At 34.3% G+C, this 16,992-nt stretch overlaps 1 protein-coding gene across 2 annotated transcripts in view; it reads left to right on the top strand.

The window, feature by feature from the left end:
* The window catches only part of fhit (fragile histidine triad diadenosine triphosphatase), a 281,381-nt gene that overhangs the window by 216,984 nt on the left and 47,405 nt on the right, over positions 1-16,992 (top strand). Inside the window, exons 4-6 of one of the 2 annotated variants that reach the window (XM_052569249.1) lie at positions 2,304-2,449; positions 5,256-5,285; positions 16,070-16,138. In XM_052569249.1, the coding sequence (XP_052425209.1) occupies positions 2,304-2,449; positions 5,256-5,285; positions 16,070-16,138 (245 nt within the window). The remainder of the gene's footprint in view (positions 1-2,303; positions 2,450-5,255; positions 5,286-16,069; positions 16,139-16,992) is intronic. The other variant, XM_052569250.1, reaches the window with a different exon arrangement.

Raw genomic sequence — 16,992 nt, 5'->3', positions numbered from 1 at the left:
GTGAAAGACACCGGTTAATATGGCATCTGATTGCATTCCAGCAAGCTTTACATGAAAGCCGAGGAAACAAATCTTGTGTGCCTTTCACAGAGACTCCTGGGATGTGACCATTATGCTGTGAGCGGCCTAACGTACTCATGTAGTGTAGTCCTTCAAACAGTATGATGAATTTCTGTCTGGCTGTAAGAATGAATTATGTAAGAATGTATCTGAGTTTTGATTTAAGATATACGAACACATTTTTGTTAGTAGTATGCAGTACAACCTGCCAACACGATGCTGATATACTGTATGAACGTATAAAAAAAAAGGTCTGAGAAATTTTTTTGCATCAATTTACTGCAGTATTCATGTCAGCATGGTTAATATCCCTCCTAAGTTTTTCTTTCAACTCTGAACCTTAATGTCAGTGGCTTACAGAGTTCATAAAATTGTTTTGTTAGAATATCTTCCTGTTTGTGGTGAATCAAATGGCTATTGATTTCATGACCCGAGAGAGAGAGAGAGAGAGAGAGAGAGAGAAAGTGAAGATGTTTTTCCTTCCTTGCAGCTCTACTGTAGAGTCTACTTTAATGAAGTATAAGAGATGCCTGCTGGTGTTACTGTATGTTGCATCGTTCACCTTTAATTTTGAGAGAACGCCCCTACTGTTGTCAAAGTAAGTCTACCTACTGGAGATACACTATATAGAAAGTATTTGGAGACCTGACCATTAGACCAACAATAGACCAACAGCGGCATTGTATTCTAAATACAAAGTTATTGGACTGGAGCTTGACCTCCTTTGCAGCTATAACAGTCTCCACTCTTCTGGGAAGGCTTTCCACAAGATTTTGGAGAGTATCTGTGGAAATGTATTCCCATTCGTCCAGTTGACCAATGGTTTTCAAACTTGTTTTTTTTTTTTTTAAAGAGCAACCATATTTTCTTTTTAAATTGATGTAACACACATTTTCGCGACCCTGAAACTTTTCAGTGTATACGCCATGTTGGTCCTTTTAGCAGCATGAAAAAAAATCTATCCATCCATACATCCATCCATCCATCCCATGATGTGCATCGAAAGCCTGTCCTGTATTTGTCTTATTTTGAAATTATTTGATTTTCAGTGTAAATGTTCTGGAGTGATTTGTTATGAAGGACGAAGGGCAGGAAGAATAGAATCGAAGCGTTTGGCAAGAAGAAAACAACAATCAAGAAATGAGACATGCGATATGAGATGTTATGAATCTTTTTTAATAAAAGCTGTTTGGAGTCAAGCAGGGCAGTTGTGAAGGAGGACTCTTCTCTCTGAGCTTTCTCTTTTGAACGCTGATGCCTATCAGAATCATTCATCCATTTCCAATTCAAATTGGGCCTATCTCTCCCACATCAGAACCATTGATATTCCAATAATTTGTCTGGCATGGAGGGTCTGCTCTATTTTGCTTGTGTGTGAGTTTTTTGTGGGTTTACATCAGTGTGTATGTGTGCTGTAGATCTCATGTTATTAGTATTCAGGGCAGGAACAAAAAAATTCAGAGTTCAGAGCTTCTTTCTTCATTCATAAGTTCAGCCTGTCCCTGTTTTGTCTTCATGTGGTTATTATAGTTTTTTTTTTTTTTTTTTATTCGTCTAGATTAAGTTAGGTGATATTGGCCCCTCTGTAATGTTTGTCTTCATCTCTAGAGTGGCAAGAGATTTGTTCTACTCAGATTCTGCAATACCTTTCCATTGTATAACAGAAATCACATTGTCAGTTAAAGGTGAATTTGTTACAAAGGCTCAAAAGAATGTTCTGTCTTGTAAATACAATTTAACTTTCTGTAAATGCAACTTAAAGGAATATTCCAGATTACAATAAAAGTTAAGCCAAGCTAAAGATTTACAGTCTTTACAATGGTACGCACTAAATAAAACGTTTTACTGTAGATCAAGTAATTTTCACAATTTACAATCTTCAAAAAAATTAAATAATAATAATAGTAATAATAATTATTATTTTATTGGTCTACAGGGCAAATGTTTGGAAGTTGTGTGTGTGCGTTTGTTTTAGATTTGATTATTTTTATTATTATTGATGTTTATTTCATTTTATTTATTCATATTTATATATTTGTTTATTCCAGTTCATGGTTTTAGGCTTCACTCTGTCATGGCATATATATGGGTAATTTTCACACTAAAATCATATTAGCATGCATATTGCTTATAACTCTTTATGAAAGAGTGAAATCTTTTTATGTACTGGAACCCAAACCTGTGCAGTAATGTGTGTTTTCCTGGTTTTAAAATGTTTTTTCCTTGACAAGCTCTTCCTATAGATGTTCTAGTTTGTCCTCTTCGTGTCGTTGAGAGATTTCGAGATCTTCGTCCTGATGAGGTGGCAGATCTGTTCATGACCACACAGAAAATAGCCGATGTGATTGAGAAACACTTTCAGGCGTCCTCTCTAACCATCGCCATTCAGGTATACAAGTTCATACAGCTTATACAAGTTCATTGAGTTAAATTAAGTATGGTGATCTAGTCTTCAATTTTTATATACTGTATATATATATATATATATATATATATATATATATATATATATATATATATATATCAAATTTTTAAAGAACATTTATCTGTTCATATCTCAATCATCTTTGCATTGGTGCATTACAGTATGTTTTGCCTCACAATAACTACAGCTCCAGCTTTGATCATATTTTTGTACATTTAAATATCATATTACTGGCATATTATTGGGAAATATGACAACTGATTTATGTAAACAGTCTGTTGTACTGTTAGAAAGATTTTATTGATTTACTGTATACCGTGATTTTTGGCTATATAAATGTCACAACTGCACCAAATTGCATATTTTTTTCAGTTTGGGCTTGTAAATAAATCTTTGAGCATGAAGTCCATATTTTCACAGCTTTATACTATATGAGCCTTAAAGGGTTAGTTCACCCAAAAATGAAAATCATGTCATTAATGACCCGGAAGAGAAGACAATACTGAATAAAGTCATAATGTTTTTATATTTTTGAACCAAAATGTATTTCCGATGCTTCAACAATTCTAACTGACCCTCTGATGTCACATGGACTAGTTTGAAGATGTTTTTCTTACCTTTCTGGACATGGACAGTATACCGTACACACATTTCCAAAGGAGGGACTGAGAGCTCTCGGACTAAATTTAAAATATCGTAAACTGTGTTCCGGAGATGAACGTAGGTCTTATGGGTTTGGAACGACACAAGGGTGAGTCATTAACCTTCTGGAGTCTAAGGGTATTTTTGGGGCCTGGCTAAATGGCTAAAGTCTAGTCTCACTGTAATCAGCACAAACTGGGCTATAAAAATATGTGAGCAGCATGTATGTACATGATTGTGTATTTGAGAAAAAAAATGTTATGTGTGGTTAGTGAAAAACTTAAAATGTTAAAACACTTGAATAAGGCAAAAACACATAAAGAACATTGTTTTTTTTTTTTTTTTTTTTTTTTTTTTGAGAACTGGAGCTTGTAGCCTAGAATTTTTCTTTCTAAATTATGTGAAAATCATCTTTTTTACTCACTTACAGAAAACAATATATTTATTTGAATTTTCTAAGACACTTTTTGTTTGTAAAAAGTCATATGCGAGTATGCATCAACTATCATGAATATCATTGTGATTTACACCTGAGAAGACAAAGGCCCACATAATGAGCTGCATAATGAGCCTCTCATTCAGCTCTGTCACTGTGAGTGAGGAGTTACAAGAAAGAATGTGAGAACAAAATCAATGTATATAATTTTATGTTTGTAGTTTATTTAGAATATATTTGATTATCCCAAAACATAATTTAATATCCACTTGGGGGAGCAGTAAAACAGTTTATTAGGAACAATCAAAGCTGACCTTCATTTTTTGCATCATTACTCCAGTCACACTATCATTCAGAAGTCCTTTTAACAGTCTTATTTTCTAGACTGCCAGATGAGGCTATTCAAAGGTTTCAAAGGTTTTTTTTTTTTTTATGTAATATTTTTTTCCAGTTTTTTAGGGGGGATAAATTGAAAGAACAACATTGTTTGTTACATTTGTTACAGTTACATTTATTTGTTACATTTATATTATTTACATCAAGCTTTTGAATGGTATAGTATTGTATATTGTTATTGAAACTTCATAATATTTCACTTGATTATACATTTAGTCAGGAACTATAGTTTGGAAAAAGTCTATCTAGTAAAATGTTTACATGTTATGTGAAAACTACTACAAGTATATAAATAAATTAAAAGAGACTTACTCATGTTTATGATCTCTGCTGAATAAAGTGCTTCATTTTTTTTTTCTGAGGAAATCAACATTTCAAATCCTCAACCACATCAAATCTTTTTGGGGTGAATTATGTCTTATTCCTCTCATCGCGAAGCAAACAGTAAAATAAAAGAACTTGAAGAACAGTCTGGCTGTGTTGTCTTCTGTTGTGTGGGTGTATTCAAGTGAAACATAACAATCTGAGTAAAGCGTTCAGCGCGGGGGCGTGGTCACATTAGAAGATAATGAAGAGAGACGTGAAAAACAGACATCGCATTGTTTTCACTTCCGAATCCAGAGGGTTAATGACATGATTTTCATTTTTGGGTGAACTAACCCTTTAAAGATGTATGAAATCTTTGTCCTGCTCAGAATTTGACTTATTTAATTTACCAGACAAAAGAAAATAATCAATATCCTTTGCTGCAGGAGTTGATATGAGATTAGATTTACTTTCATCAAATAGTGAAAGGCTGTTCTACAGATAAAGCTCTCTTTCTGAAAAGGTGATGCGTCAGAGGTGTTTGATTTTCATGTGGAAGTGAAAAATGAGAATACTAAATAAATATCTAAACTTTTGATATTTTATTTGCACATTGCTAATTTAATTTACTTAACATATAATGCACAATCATATACTGTATCTAATTGTACAGTATATTTTATAGGACAATGTATATACATTGTTAAATTCTGTGGTTATATAATTAGTCATATTATTTAACTTTAAAGCCATTACACTTATAAATCTCACCTTCTTCCAACTTTATTCACATGTATTTGAATAAAAATAATAATAATTTAAGTATCTCTTGGCTCAAAAGCATTAAAAAAGATGGATAAAAATGAGGCACTTTGACACACACATGGTCACGTGAAAGTGCAGTGATTCATTTGAAATTAAAATGCTACTGAATTATTGACAGAGGTGTTCCTGAATTCCCAACTAATTATCTGCTTCTGTTCCCAATAGGACGGACCTGAGGCAGGACAGACGGTGAAGGTAGGGTCTTAATAAGCGCTCGCTCTAAATTTATCATGAGGCTTCTGTGACACTTATCTTGTATTAAATAATAATTGTATTTCATTTACAGTTCTAAACCCTTTGAGCATTTCAATTATGCATGTGTCTGGTTTAAAATGCTTTGTCCATATCTTGTGGGCATTCAGAAAGTTCTTCGGTGTCTGACTTTGCCTAAAGCTGTGCTCGCGGCCGCTAGTGAAGTGTGGAGATCTCATCTGGATTTCCTTCCTCTAGTGTGTGCTTCCGAATGAACTTTCATGATACCTGTGAGAAAGTGCAGCAGATGTGATTAAAAAACTTTGTACATCTGTTGCAACTCTTACTTGAGGACTAGAGTTAACTCTGGAGCCTTTATGTAGTTTTTTGTTCATATTTTAAACCAGATTTATATTTATTTAATTGTTTTGTTTTCATTTTAGTTAAAGGTTTTGTCATTTTATTGTATATTTTGGCCATTTTTTATTTATTTATAAAAAACGGTTTATTATTATTCTTATTCTTATGATTAAGTTTTAGTTATTCTAATACTTGAACTCAAACGAGAAACTTTAATGATATATATTTTTTTCACTTAATTTTTATTTTATTGAAACATAATTAAACCAAAGTAGATTTAGCTCATTTAGTTCTAAATAACGATAAACCCTGTATGTATACATTAAATATGAAATATTCTCTCTATATAATATAAATATCCCATCTACTAATTATCAGTTTTATTTACAAATCCATGGTTTTTGAGATGAGAGCAAAACATCTTATATTATGTCTTATATTACATAAGTAACAGATTAATTTCAACCTCTAAATTGGTCTTTATGTTCAATATAACGTTACAGTGTTTTCAACCCACTTACTTCCATCTGACATTTTTCTAAGTGAAATATATTTAAAAAAAAAGTACATTGGGACATATTTGTAGGGCTAAAAAAGAAAGTTGTTTTGAACAAAATTTACCACTTTGATGACAAACAATATTACAAAGACGCTCTTTTTTTCACAATTAATAATGCACATTGACTCACACACAGTATCTCCAGGGCTGTTTATTAAGAACAAAACAAATGACAACAACCTTTTTGTCTGTCCCCATATAGCCCGAGCAGCTGATTTTGACTGATTTTTGTGGCCTTTCCGCATTTGCTGTATGCATTATCTAATTGAATCCATCAGTTACATTGTCTTTCATGTGTGAAGTCATATTTAATTGCATGTGGTAAGGCATATTAATTATGCATGTATACCAGTTTCCGCGAGAGCAGTCTGGCTGTGGCCTGAGGTGTGGAGCTGTATTAAGATGGCAGTAGTGTTAATTATGTTAATTGCAGTGGGACTGGACTGAATTCCAATGACTCTTGACAGAATTCCAATGTCTCTTGTTGGATTCTGGAACATGAGCAACCCATTCTTCTTTGAACAGTAGAGCAAGTTACTTTTAGTCAATTAGTTGGCTTAAAAATGACAGTCAAAGAAAGAAACTCCATCGGTGTTTCTCTCCTGATATAAACATCTCTCAGTTTTCTTTTTAAAGTCACGTTAATCACAGCCAAAAAAAAAAAAAAAAGCTTTTCGTTTGAGTGTTATTATCGAGGTCTTAAAATAAATAAGTGGCATGTTTTCCTCAGTCTAAGCGCCAGCTCTTCAGAAAATGAAAGAACTGTTTGAATTCCTCCTTAACAAGCCCATTTAAGTCAATATCATAGCATTTCACTGATAGGCACTCATTTAAAAGCACAGGCTTGTATTTACACTGATATTCATCAGCATTTGTTATGACTAGTGTTCTTGATGAGAGGTCAGGTTTTGCGGCTTATCATAGCATCTGTAATCAGCTTTCAGTACAGACTCAAAGTTTAAGATTTTATTTACAGAAGGAAAGATATAGCATCAGATCCTGGAAAGCCCCCTTTAGATGCCACCCTGTGTGGATTTAATTTTGTAGCTTTGGGGGAACACTGTGTAGGGGACACTGTTTGAGTGTCCTGGAAAATGACACATTTTTGTTTTTCAAAATTTTGTGGACCAAAAGAAGTCCATTGTCTATTAGGAGCTGTGTAGCAATGTATGAAGCGCTGCTCTCACCGTAGGGTTGGGCGATATATCTAACGATATGATCATACGCATCTGCTTCTGTGATTACCGCTAAATCGCCATCACCTGCTTATAATTGGAGCGGCATTTAATAGACAGAGCCGTAGATCGCTGACAAACTACCCAATATCGCGTTCATTATCCCAGATGAATCGCATTCGATAATGAACGCGATATTGCGTAGCTTGTCAGTGATCTACGGCTCTGTCTATTAAATGCTGCTCCATTTAAAAGCAGGTGATGGCGATTTAGCGGTAATCATGGAACCAGATTTACTCACTAGATGTGCATGAACGTATTGTTAGATATATCGCCCAGTTCTATCTCACAGAAGTCATTATCAAACCAAGCAACTTTCTGTTTATCAAAGTGATACATTCACATTACCAACTGAACCCTATGTGAAATCAGTTTGGGGAAATATTTTGCACTCGTGAAGCTGTTTATTGTGTCGAAGATTTGCCAAACAACGGTAAATGGGACTGCATATGTAAACCACATATTCAAGCAATTCACCACAATTTTCATCATCAGTTATATATTTATTTATTAGTCATTATAAATTATTTATCTTGAGAAAAATAAACTTGTGCATTAATATTGAAGCTAGTGGTTGAAATGGGTTGTGCAGTCTGAATTCAAAATATTGGAGAGAATGGATTCTTCCGCCCCTCCTTCTCAGACTCGAAACTTATTCGGGTTGCCAGATTGAGGACACGCAACAGGAATGACCGAAATTGACCCTTCACAGGCAGCTTGATTAACAGGCGATCTGACCAGTCATGACGCCGAATCTACCAGAGTAGAATAACTTTGTTGGATTTTTAACAAAATAAAAAAAGTGTGTATTTACATATTTCCGCGGATTAAATAAAATACCTTCTGATGTTCATTTATGTTTATTTTGTGCTTTAAGTAAATATGAAAAGATCAGAGATAATTTATGACGCATTAAAGAGCCATAAAATGTTATTATTCTGTCTTGTCTATCGACGCGTTGTCAGTGTCCTCTTTGCTTTCCGATGTATTTTAGACTAAGCAAAAAAATGATGTGTGGTGTAAGAGCAGTATGGCTTGTCGAACGTAGCAACAGTAACTGAGAGGGGCAGGTCTTCATTTGCCAGTGTACAGTTCATTTGCGCACTTCCATATTTCAATATGCTATGTTTTCTGCCTACTGGCAACCCGGGGTTTCGAGATGCTATTGAGTAAATTGGCTAGAATCACATTGACCAAAACAAAAACAGTAATTTAGTAGAGAGAGAGAGAGAGAGAGAGAGAGAGAGAGAGGAGAGAGAGAGAGAGAGAGAGAAAAGACATTGCGAATAAATCTGGCGGAACATGTTATAAAGTAGCATAACTGGCTGTAAAAAAAAATAAAAAATACAGTGCCTATAATTTACATACAGTTGCTATAATATTATTACCTTTTCATGTTTATGCATACATTTATACCGAATGTATGTGTTTAAAATAATTTGTCCTCCCAATTTATTTTACTACAAATCACATCTTAGCCTCAAGTTTGCTGTGCATTCTGTTAGGATCAAATTATGAAGAAGTTATTTTGGGGATAATTTATAAATATTTACAGGAAAAAGGAAACAACAGCAACCTGCTAATTACATTTCCTTGATCTTCTCACTTATTCACATTCATCCGTGGCAAACTGGCATGACTGAAGTCATTATATTGGTTTACTCAAGATCTTGTAACTCATCAGGGTGGATTTGTGTAAATAGAATTGGCAACACACTGAGAGAACATTCCCTCAGAATTAAGAGGTTCAAATAAATATGCAGATATTGGCAGTGTCTTAAATTAAATAAAATTAAATAAAATTTAATAAAATTAAATTAAATTAAAAAAATGTATTTTATGTAAATTCTGAACTCCTTTGGCTTGGAAAGGTGTTTTTTTTTTTTTTTAAGCACAAAAAGGCGAATAAAAGAGCAAAACAGGGAAAAAGATGTTGGGCAGCTCCATAAATATTCACTAGTGCTTAATGGATGGGTTTGGAAGCTGTTGGTCCTCCTGTCTATTTGTTGGTGTTGTTAATGTTGCTTTTCCCCCTCCGTCTCATCTCCCTCATGCTCATTAGCCCCACACAGCACACTGGGAACATCAATCCTCCCCAGCAGAGAAAAACAGCATTGCTGTCATTCGATTAATGGCAATGCTCGAGTTGCAGGCCGCTGCCAAAGACCCATTCTAAATCACAACTTCTGCCCACAGCGGCATTGCAGAATGGAATTCAGGTTGATTCGTTTGGCCGAGGTTTCCGGAGCTCTTGCGTGGTTAAGTTTGCCTGTTGCAGTCGATCTGGGATGAAGATGGCTCATTCGAAGCAGATAGCCAGGGTTTTAATTCAGCGCAGAACCCAGCTGCCATCTTGCCTGACCAGTTTCTAAATCATGTATAAAATAAGCACCATGAATTATTGATTGCCCCAAAGTCTAACAGTCAGGACAGTTTAGAGGCTGATTTGATGTGCCTTGAAAAATGCCCCCAAACAGAGCTTGTGTAAAATGGCGAAAAAACGATTGCAAGTTCTCCCCGCGGAGCCTCTTTTAATCTTTATTTTTATGTGCCAATTCAATAACTCAAGCTATTTTTCAGCTGATGTGTGCTTGCAATAAGATGGTGTAGATTGTCAATACAAAAGTGGCCAAAGAGAAATGGATTTCAGATTTGTATTTTCTCCTAATATGAATGACAAAATGTCTTGGCAAAATTATTCTTATTCGTATTCGTATTCGTATTCCTATTCCTATATCTTATAGCTCAAGAAGGCTACATTTATTTGATCAAAATATATAGTAAAAACTGTAATATTGTGAATTATTATAATTGTAAAGAGTTGTTTTCAGTTTTAATATTTGTCAATTCTATTTATACTGTTATGATAAAGATATTTTCCGCGGCCATTACTCTAGTCTAAGTGTCACATGTACGGTGTTAAACTATTATTATTATTGTTTGTGCTCAGTTATTAATGGTTGTTGTTATGATCAGTGCCATCAGTTTTGTTGCTTAATATTTACCCCCGAAGGCTCAAAAGAACAGTATGATTTTTGATGGATCATGTGAAAAAAATCCACTTTGGATGACTGGAATACATTTTAAAATGTATATATATATATATATATATATATATATATATATATATATATATATATATATATATATATATATATATATATATATATATATATATATATATATATATATATATATAATAAAATAATAATAAAATAAATTATGACAATATCTCACAATATTGTTTTTACTGTATTTTTTAAGCTCTTCTCCACATTGTGTTATGTGCTGTTCAGTGAGATGCACAACAGTTATACACTTTAAATAATAATGCATTATAGGTATAAAACTGAACTAGAGGCTATAGGGAATACAATTGTTAAATAAAATTCAGATACATCTTATAACAGACTATAGTATATGAATTTTAGACACAGTTACAGTCAGTCCTTTTTAAAAACACAGTACGTATTTGTGGACCTCAAAAAATTAAATCAAATAAAATTAGTAAGTAGTTCTTAAACCAAGTAGCACACTTTCCATAATTTATAAACTATTTTCAACCATAGAGTTACTCAAAATTAGAACCCTGCCTAGTTGTTTTATGAAAACAGATTATGGTTTGCATATAGCACATCTGCTATGCCAAAGCTCGGGGTCCATTCATCACTCACGTTATTGCAATCAGGTGCTCGGTGCCGGCAGTACAAGGAGGACAAAAAGAAAAAAAAAATGGATTTGTGATTGAATAAAGAAGCAGCACTCTATAGAAACGAATACATTTTTACTAACCTCTCTGCCTGGAGCTATATGAAGACAGAAGACAGATCTAAGTATTCATATGGTGAAATTGGGTTTCCGTATACTCCATCTAGCAGAAAACTGGGGAGTGACTTAGGAGTTTAGTCATTTGTCTTGCTTTGGATGGTTATTTATCTTGCCTGCGGTGCATGATGGTTCTGAGTTAAAAACTCCTGAGCATATTCATCATTACCAGCATAACTGAGTTGTGTTTGGACTGTTCTGAACAACAGCTTTGGATTTCTAACTTGTTCTATCATCATTTGTGAGAAATGATGTCTATTTTCTTAGGTTTTCTGGTTCAAAAGTGTTGTTTGCTTTTCTAATCTGAGTATGGATCCTATATGATGTACCAAAAGACAGTGCTGAGGCTTCTGTGATCACCTGTGCTGGTAACTACGAACTGAGAGATGGTAGATTATGTTTTTCATTATCTGGCCTACATGATAAATGCTCATGCAAGAACGTCATGCAATGTGAGCTATATAGAAGTCCATTTCTGCCAGAGGGAACACACACAAGAATTCAGAGAAAAAAACGTTAGAAATGCAGGATGTAATATCAGAATTTTTATTTATTTATTTATTTATTTATTTATATATATATATATGCTTAATACTTCTGATTATTTTTGTAATGTTTATATTTATGCCACTAGTCTTGCAAACTGTTCATAAACCCCAAAAATGACATGGCAGGGCCACAAAAGGTGTTTTTCTTTTTTCTTTTTTGACTAAGCTCTTTGATGTGTTTTCTGAGATCGGCATATATTTTTACCAAAAATGAGGTATATTAGAAGTCATCACAATTTTAGTAGCTGTAATTTTGAGGTGGTATTTGTGTTGACATCATGCCTGTAATGGCTTCAAATGCTCTCCAGCAAGGCAGTACACTAAGGTTTGAGCTAATGTAATGCTGTTGGATGACTCCGGGAAAGATGTCTGCTCCTCTAATAGCTAGTTCGGGCTGTGAGCCTCCATTGCTTTTGACCCCCCATGTCTTAATTGGAGGCCAGCTGTTGGTGACAAAATGCATTTGTTTACTTGTCTGACTAGATTTAACCTAAAGAATATAAATAGCAGTGTGGCCATTTTGCACATTTGTTAATCGTCAGAAGCCAATTAAAAGACATCTGTTTTAATTAGAAGATCGGGCACTTTACAAACCTTTTAGTCCAGTAGAAGTTGATTGCAGCTGCAGATTTCTCTCTCTCTCTCTCTCTCTCCTTTGTGGAAATCAAGCTTGAAGAAATCTATTCTAATTTTATAAGGTTGGTTTAAATCTAAATTATCAAGTTGATGATTTGGGAGAGGATAAACACCTCCGAAACTGATATGACTGTATGTCTTGAACAATAGAGGAAAATCTGATAAATACTGTATGATGCCTATGCACGTGAATAGTTTCTCGAGGGCAAAAAAAAAAAGTTTATTGTGTGCATGCAAAAGTCTGTTTTTTATTTATTTATTTATTAATGTTATTTTATTTTAAGGTCTCTGTATGTTCACTTGTATGTTTCTATCATTTTAAGAATATAAATGAAAAAATAAAAATAAAAATCAGTATGCACCATTTATGTAAAATATGATCTAAAAATATAGAGCCTAATCAATATCTATAATACACTATATACCTAAACATATATATATATATATATATATATATATATATATATATATATATATATATATATATATATATAATTTTTCACTAATAATAAATCACCTGCAAATACTTTTATTAATAAAATTTGCACATTTAATACATTTTATGCACATTTCTTATTCACAATAGAATAAACAGCTAAAGGGTTTTCATTATGCATATTCACAGTATATACTGCATAATATAGCTCATTTTAAAAAAAAATTAAGGATGCGCATTTGCAGTGAAAAATTTCATAAGCCAATTCGTTATGCATCTGCCTGAAGATACAGTGCATGACATGCTAACAAAAATGTTTTCTCTGTGAGTATCACTGCTCTAGTCCCCGTTTACAAAAATTATATGAAAAACAGAGGCCTGTAGATTAAATCTTGATGCTAAAATACTTAAGCTGAAACAAGGCTAATAAAATCATGTACAAGGAAACCACATTCTTTATCATGTAATATGAGTTACAATAAATGTCATACTCTGACCCCAAAGTCTTGTCCATATTTCACTGCCGCTTGTCACGTTGCTCTTAAAATCATCCATTTTATCCTTCCAATTTTCTGCACTATTCAGTTGGTGGCCCTTTGCCACTCGCTCTGGTCTACTGAGCTTTCCTTCTCCATGCTAAGCGGCCTCTAAAAAGCCTTCTTGATGAAATGCTTTTGTGTGTGTGCTGTGTTTCTTCATACTTTCCTCAAGGTAGATGAGTTTAATAATGCAGACATTATGCAAATGCACTCATTAAATAGAAAATGCATTGCAACAAAGCAGATGCCTCCAAACATGTTATCTTGTTTGTAACATTTATAAATACTTATTCACCAAGCCTGAGCTGTTTATCACAACAGACTAATGAAAAATGAATTAAAAAGCACTGTAATGAGGTTATTATACCCTGGTAGGGTTCAGCGCGGTGTGAAAACCACCAAAGTGTTGACGGTTTGGACAGCAGATGATATTGTTTGTTTCTCTGTGGTTTTGATGTCTGTCTGGCTAAAGATAGGCTCTTGCTGATTAGACAAAGTAATCAAAATAGGCCTTGTCATAAAATCATGTTCGTTTAAACTTTACGTGACATTTTCAAGGGGACACTAGTCATATCGGTACCTCATCTTCTCTGTCTGCTCTTTTATTTTTGCAGGTTTTTATGTATGCTGTCCACATTACACTGTCATGTCACCTGTCTTCACGCAGAAAGCTCTGATACATTAATAGCGAATGATCACACATTACAAAACTGCTGGGGGAGGATGGTGACAGGCCTCAATTTTACTGTCTTGATGCGTGACTTTGATTTTTTTTTTTTATTTTTTTTTTACTTTTAAATATCTTGTACTGAGAACTTCAAAGAACAGTGACAGTTTTACATCTCTCTTTGCATCTCTTTTTCATGCCTTTTGTTGAGGTTTCAACTAGAAATCCCAGCAAAACCAGTACCTTTCCGTTTTTTGCATATCAAATTTAACAGTGAAAACGGAGGAAACGTGAGAAGTTTTATTAGGGGCCGTTCACATATCGCGCCTACAAACACGTGGAAAGCGCTAAGCGCGCCGCTTTCTCTTTCTTTTCCAAAGCGCTCAGGCAGTTGCGCCCCTGAGGCGTCTGCCTTTGCTAAGCAACCATGACGTGCTCTCTCCATGAAGACGCGGACATTTCAGCAAAGGATAAATGGATTTGTGCAACTAAAAATCGCTCACAGTAGTTCTGCTACTAAATTTATTTCGAAATGGCTATCCATATACAACTATGAACAGCTGTTCCTTCATCTTGGCTGAGTGTTCAATGTTGTTACGGGAAAGGATGAAGCTGATTCGTTAGTTCTTGTCACATGACCCGTGGTGCGCTTGCGGTTATCTGAAAAGTTGAGATGTTTTTAACTCGATGCGGTGCGGACGCGTCTGGAAAAAATGGGCATGTCGCACCGCATGCACGTCACGACCACATCGCACTGCGTGCACGTCGCGACCGCATCGCTTCCATTATGAGCGCGCATACCTACATTGGAAATAACGAACTTGTGCGCGCAAAAGACGCGATATGTGAACGGCCCCTTACAGTATATATAGTATATTTATGAGTAATGCAAAGACTTTGAGAACCATTTGTGTTAAGACTGTACAAAACTACTGATCTAGAGATTCATCTGTTTAAAAACTATATGTTTTTAATATTTATTCAAATTGCTGAGGAAGTTCTCAAGAGGTCATCCACTCCTGACCTACATACAGTAAACGGGTCAATAAAAAAGAATTATCCTCATGATAAATAAAAGGAAACATATTTTAAATATCGAACTGTGTGCCAGGTTATTGGAAATTGCATTCATGTTGTATTCATGTATATGAACCTACACAAAACCCTCTCGAAACCTAACTAATAGTGTTCACAATAACACACATTTGATAAAAAAGATCACGGGCAGTTGTACAACCAGACATTTTAAAACCAGAACTACATTTAAAGTTTTAAAATTGAGCTTTAAATGTAAACATTACACAATAAAACCAATAAATATAATAAAAGTTTCTTTAATATCAGGTTTGTGGAGTTGCACCACATGACATTTACTAACCTTAACCATAACTAACCTTATCTGATATCTTAGTAGACTTGTTGGTCTTGATGCACAGGGTCTGCAGGAGTAAGTTGTTAAAAAAGTGGTATAACCATCAAGTAAAAAGTAATGACATGTTTTGTTTACTTTTTTTTTTTTTTTAAGACTGCAAATATGTTGGGTAGGCACAGTATACACACAACCAAATGTTTTGTTCATTAACAGAGAGCGTGTGCTACTGGGACTCAAATTAGGTTGCTAATGTGCACCCAAGGAAAGCACAATTTTACAAACTAACCGTGCAGATGGCCAAGTTTGTGACAGCATATTGCAGAAGGGAATTCGTGGAGGACATCTGACAAAGTCAATTTAAGTTTTAAAAGCCTAAAGAAGTAGTAGTCTTAGAGGTTTACGGATGTACGCTTGGTGGAACTTACAGAAACTCTTGCATGATTTCAGAGAAGTTAACACTGAAATGCTGCCAATAGACAGTGTTGTAATGAAGGAAGTGATATGGAGGGTGGTAGAGCATACCTGTCCTTACTTTCTCTGACAGTGACCCAAGCTTTGCTGAATGAAAGTTTTTTGATTAACTGTTCCTCTGTTCCTCTTGTAATTACAGCATGTCCATGTTCACGTGCTTCCAAGGAAGGCTGGGGACTTTGATAAGAACGACAGCATCTATGATGAGGTGAGGTTCAAATGTTGTACATCTTCTAGTTCATGTACGACATGTTGTCACATATATTCCGACAGTGCAATTAACTACATACTGTCACCATACAAGTACAATTTAAATTGTTTGTTTCTTAAAGGGCCAGCTCAAAATGAGCATTATTGCAAACATGTATGGTTTCTGTTTTCTGTGAAATACAAAAGAAGATATTTTGATAAATGGAAATGAAATAAATTATAAATTAATTATTAAATTTGGTTAAATAAATTTGTTTGTCAAACAGTAATGTTTGTCAATTGAAAATATATGTTATTTATATGTTGGCCCCCAAACTCACACCAAAATATCTGTCTGGATTCATTGAAGTAAATTGCATATATGTATATCATAACATATATATGTACCATGCAATCAAAGTATAATCCTTATGAGAGGTTCATTTATTTATGTATTGTGCCATTTTATATGTAAGTATGTTCTTACTAACGCTACCCTGGAAATCAGCAGGTGCATATGAATATTCCACTCAACCCATTTATAAGCCTTGCTTTTTTAATTCCCAAAGTGTTTGGAGAGAAATGAAGGGCCTCATCATCAGTGCTCGACCGGTGCATGATAAATTAGCTTGTTTTTAATTTACATGTGGTCATGAGGGTTATTGTGGAGTTTTGCTGTATATATTTTCAGCGTCCTGTAAAGCAAATTAGAGTTTTTTTTTCCCCCTCTGAGTCATTTTTGTCTTCCTATAAATAATGAGTGAGGGCTGTCCCCCCTTACCTTACACTGTTAAATGTTTTATAAGCTAAACTAGATGCATTTACTCTCTCATAAAGCCTATTTAAGAGGCGACGGGATTTTAGCATCCCACT

The sequence above is a fragment of the Carassius gibelio genome, chromosome B11 (assembly GCF_023724105.1).
Source record: "Carassius gibelio isolate Cgi1373 ecotype wild population from Czech Republic chromosome B11, carGib1.2-hapl.c, whole genome shotgun sequence".
NCBI classification, from domain to species: Eukaryota; Metazoa; Chordata; class Actinopteri; order Cypriniformes; family Cyprinidae; genus Carassius; species Carassius gibelio.
This window is presented reverse-complemented; position numbering and strand designations above follow the sequence as displayed.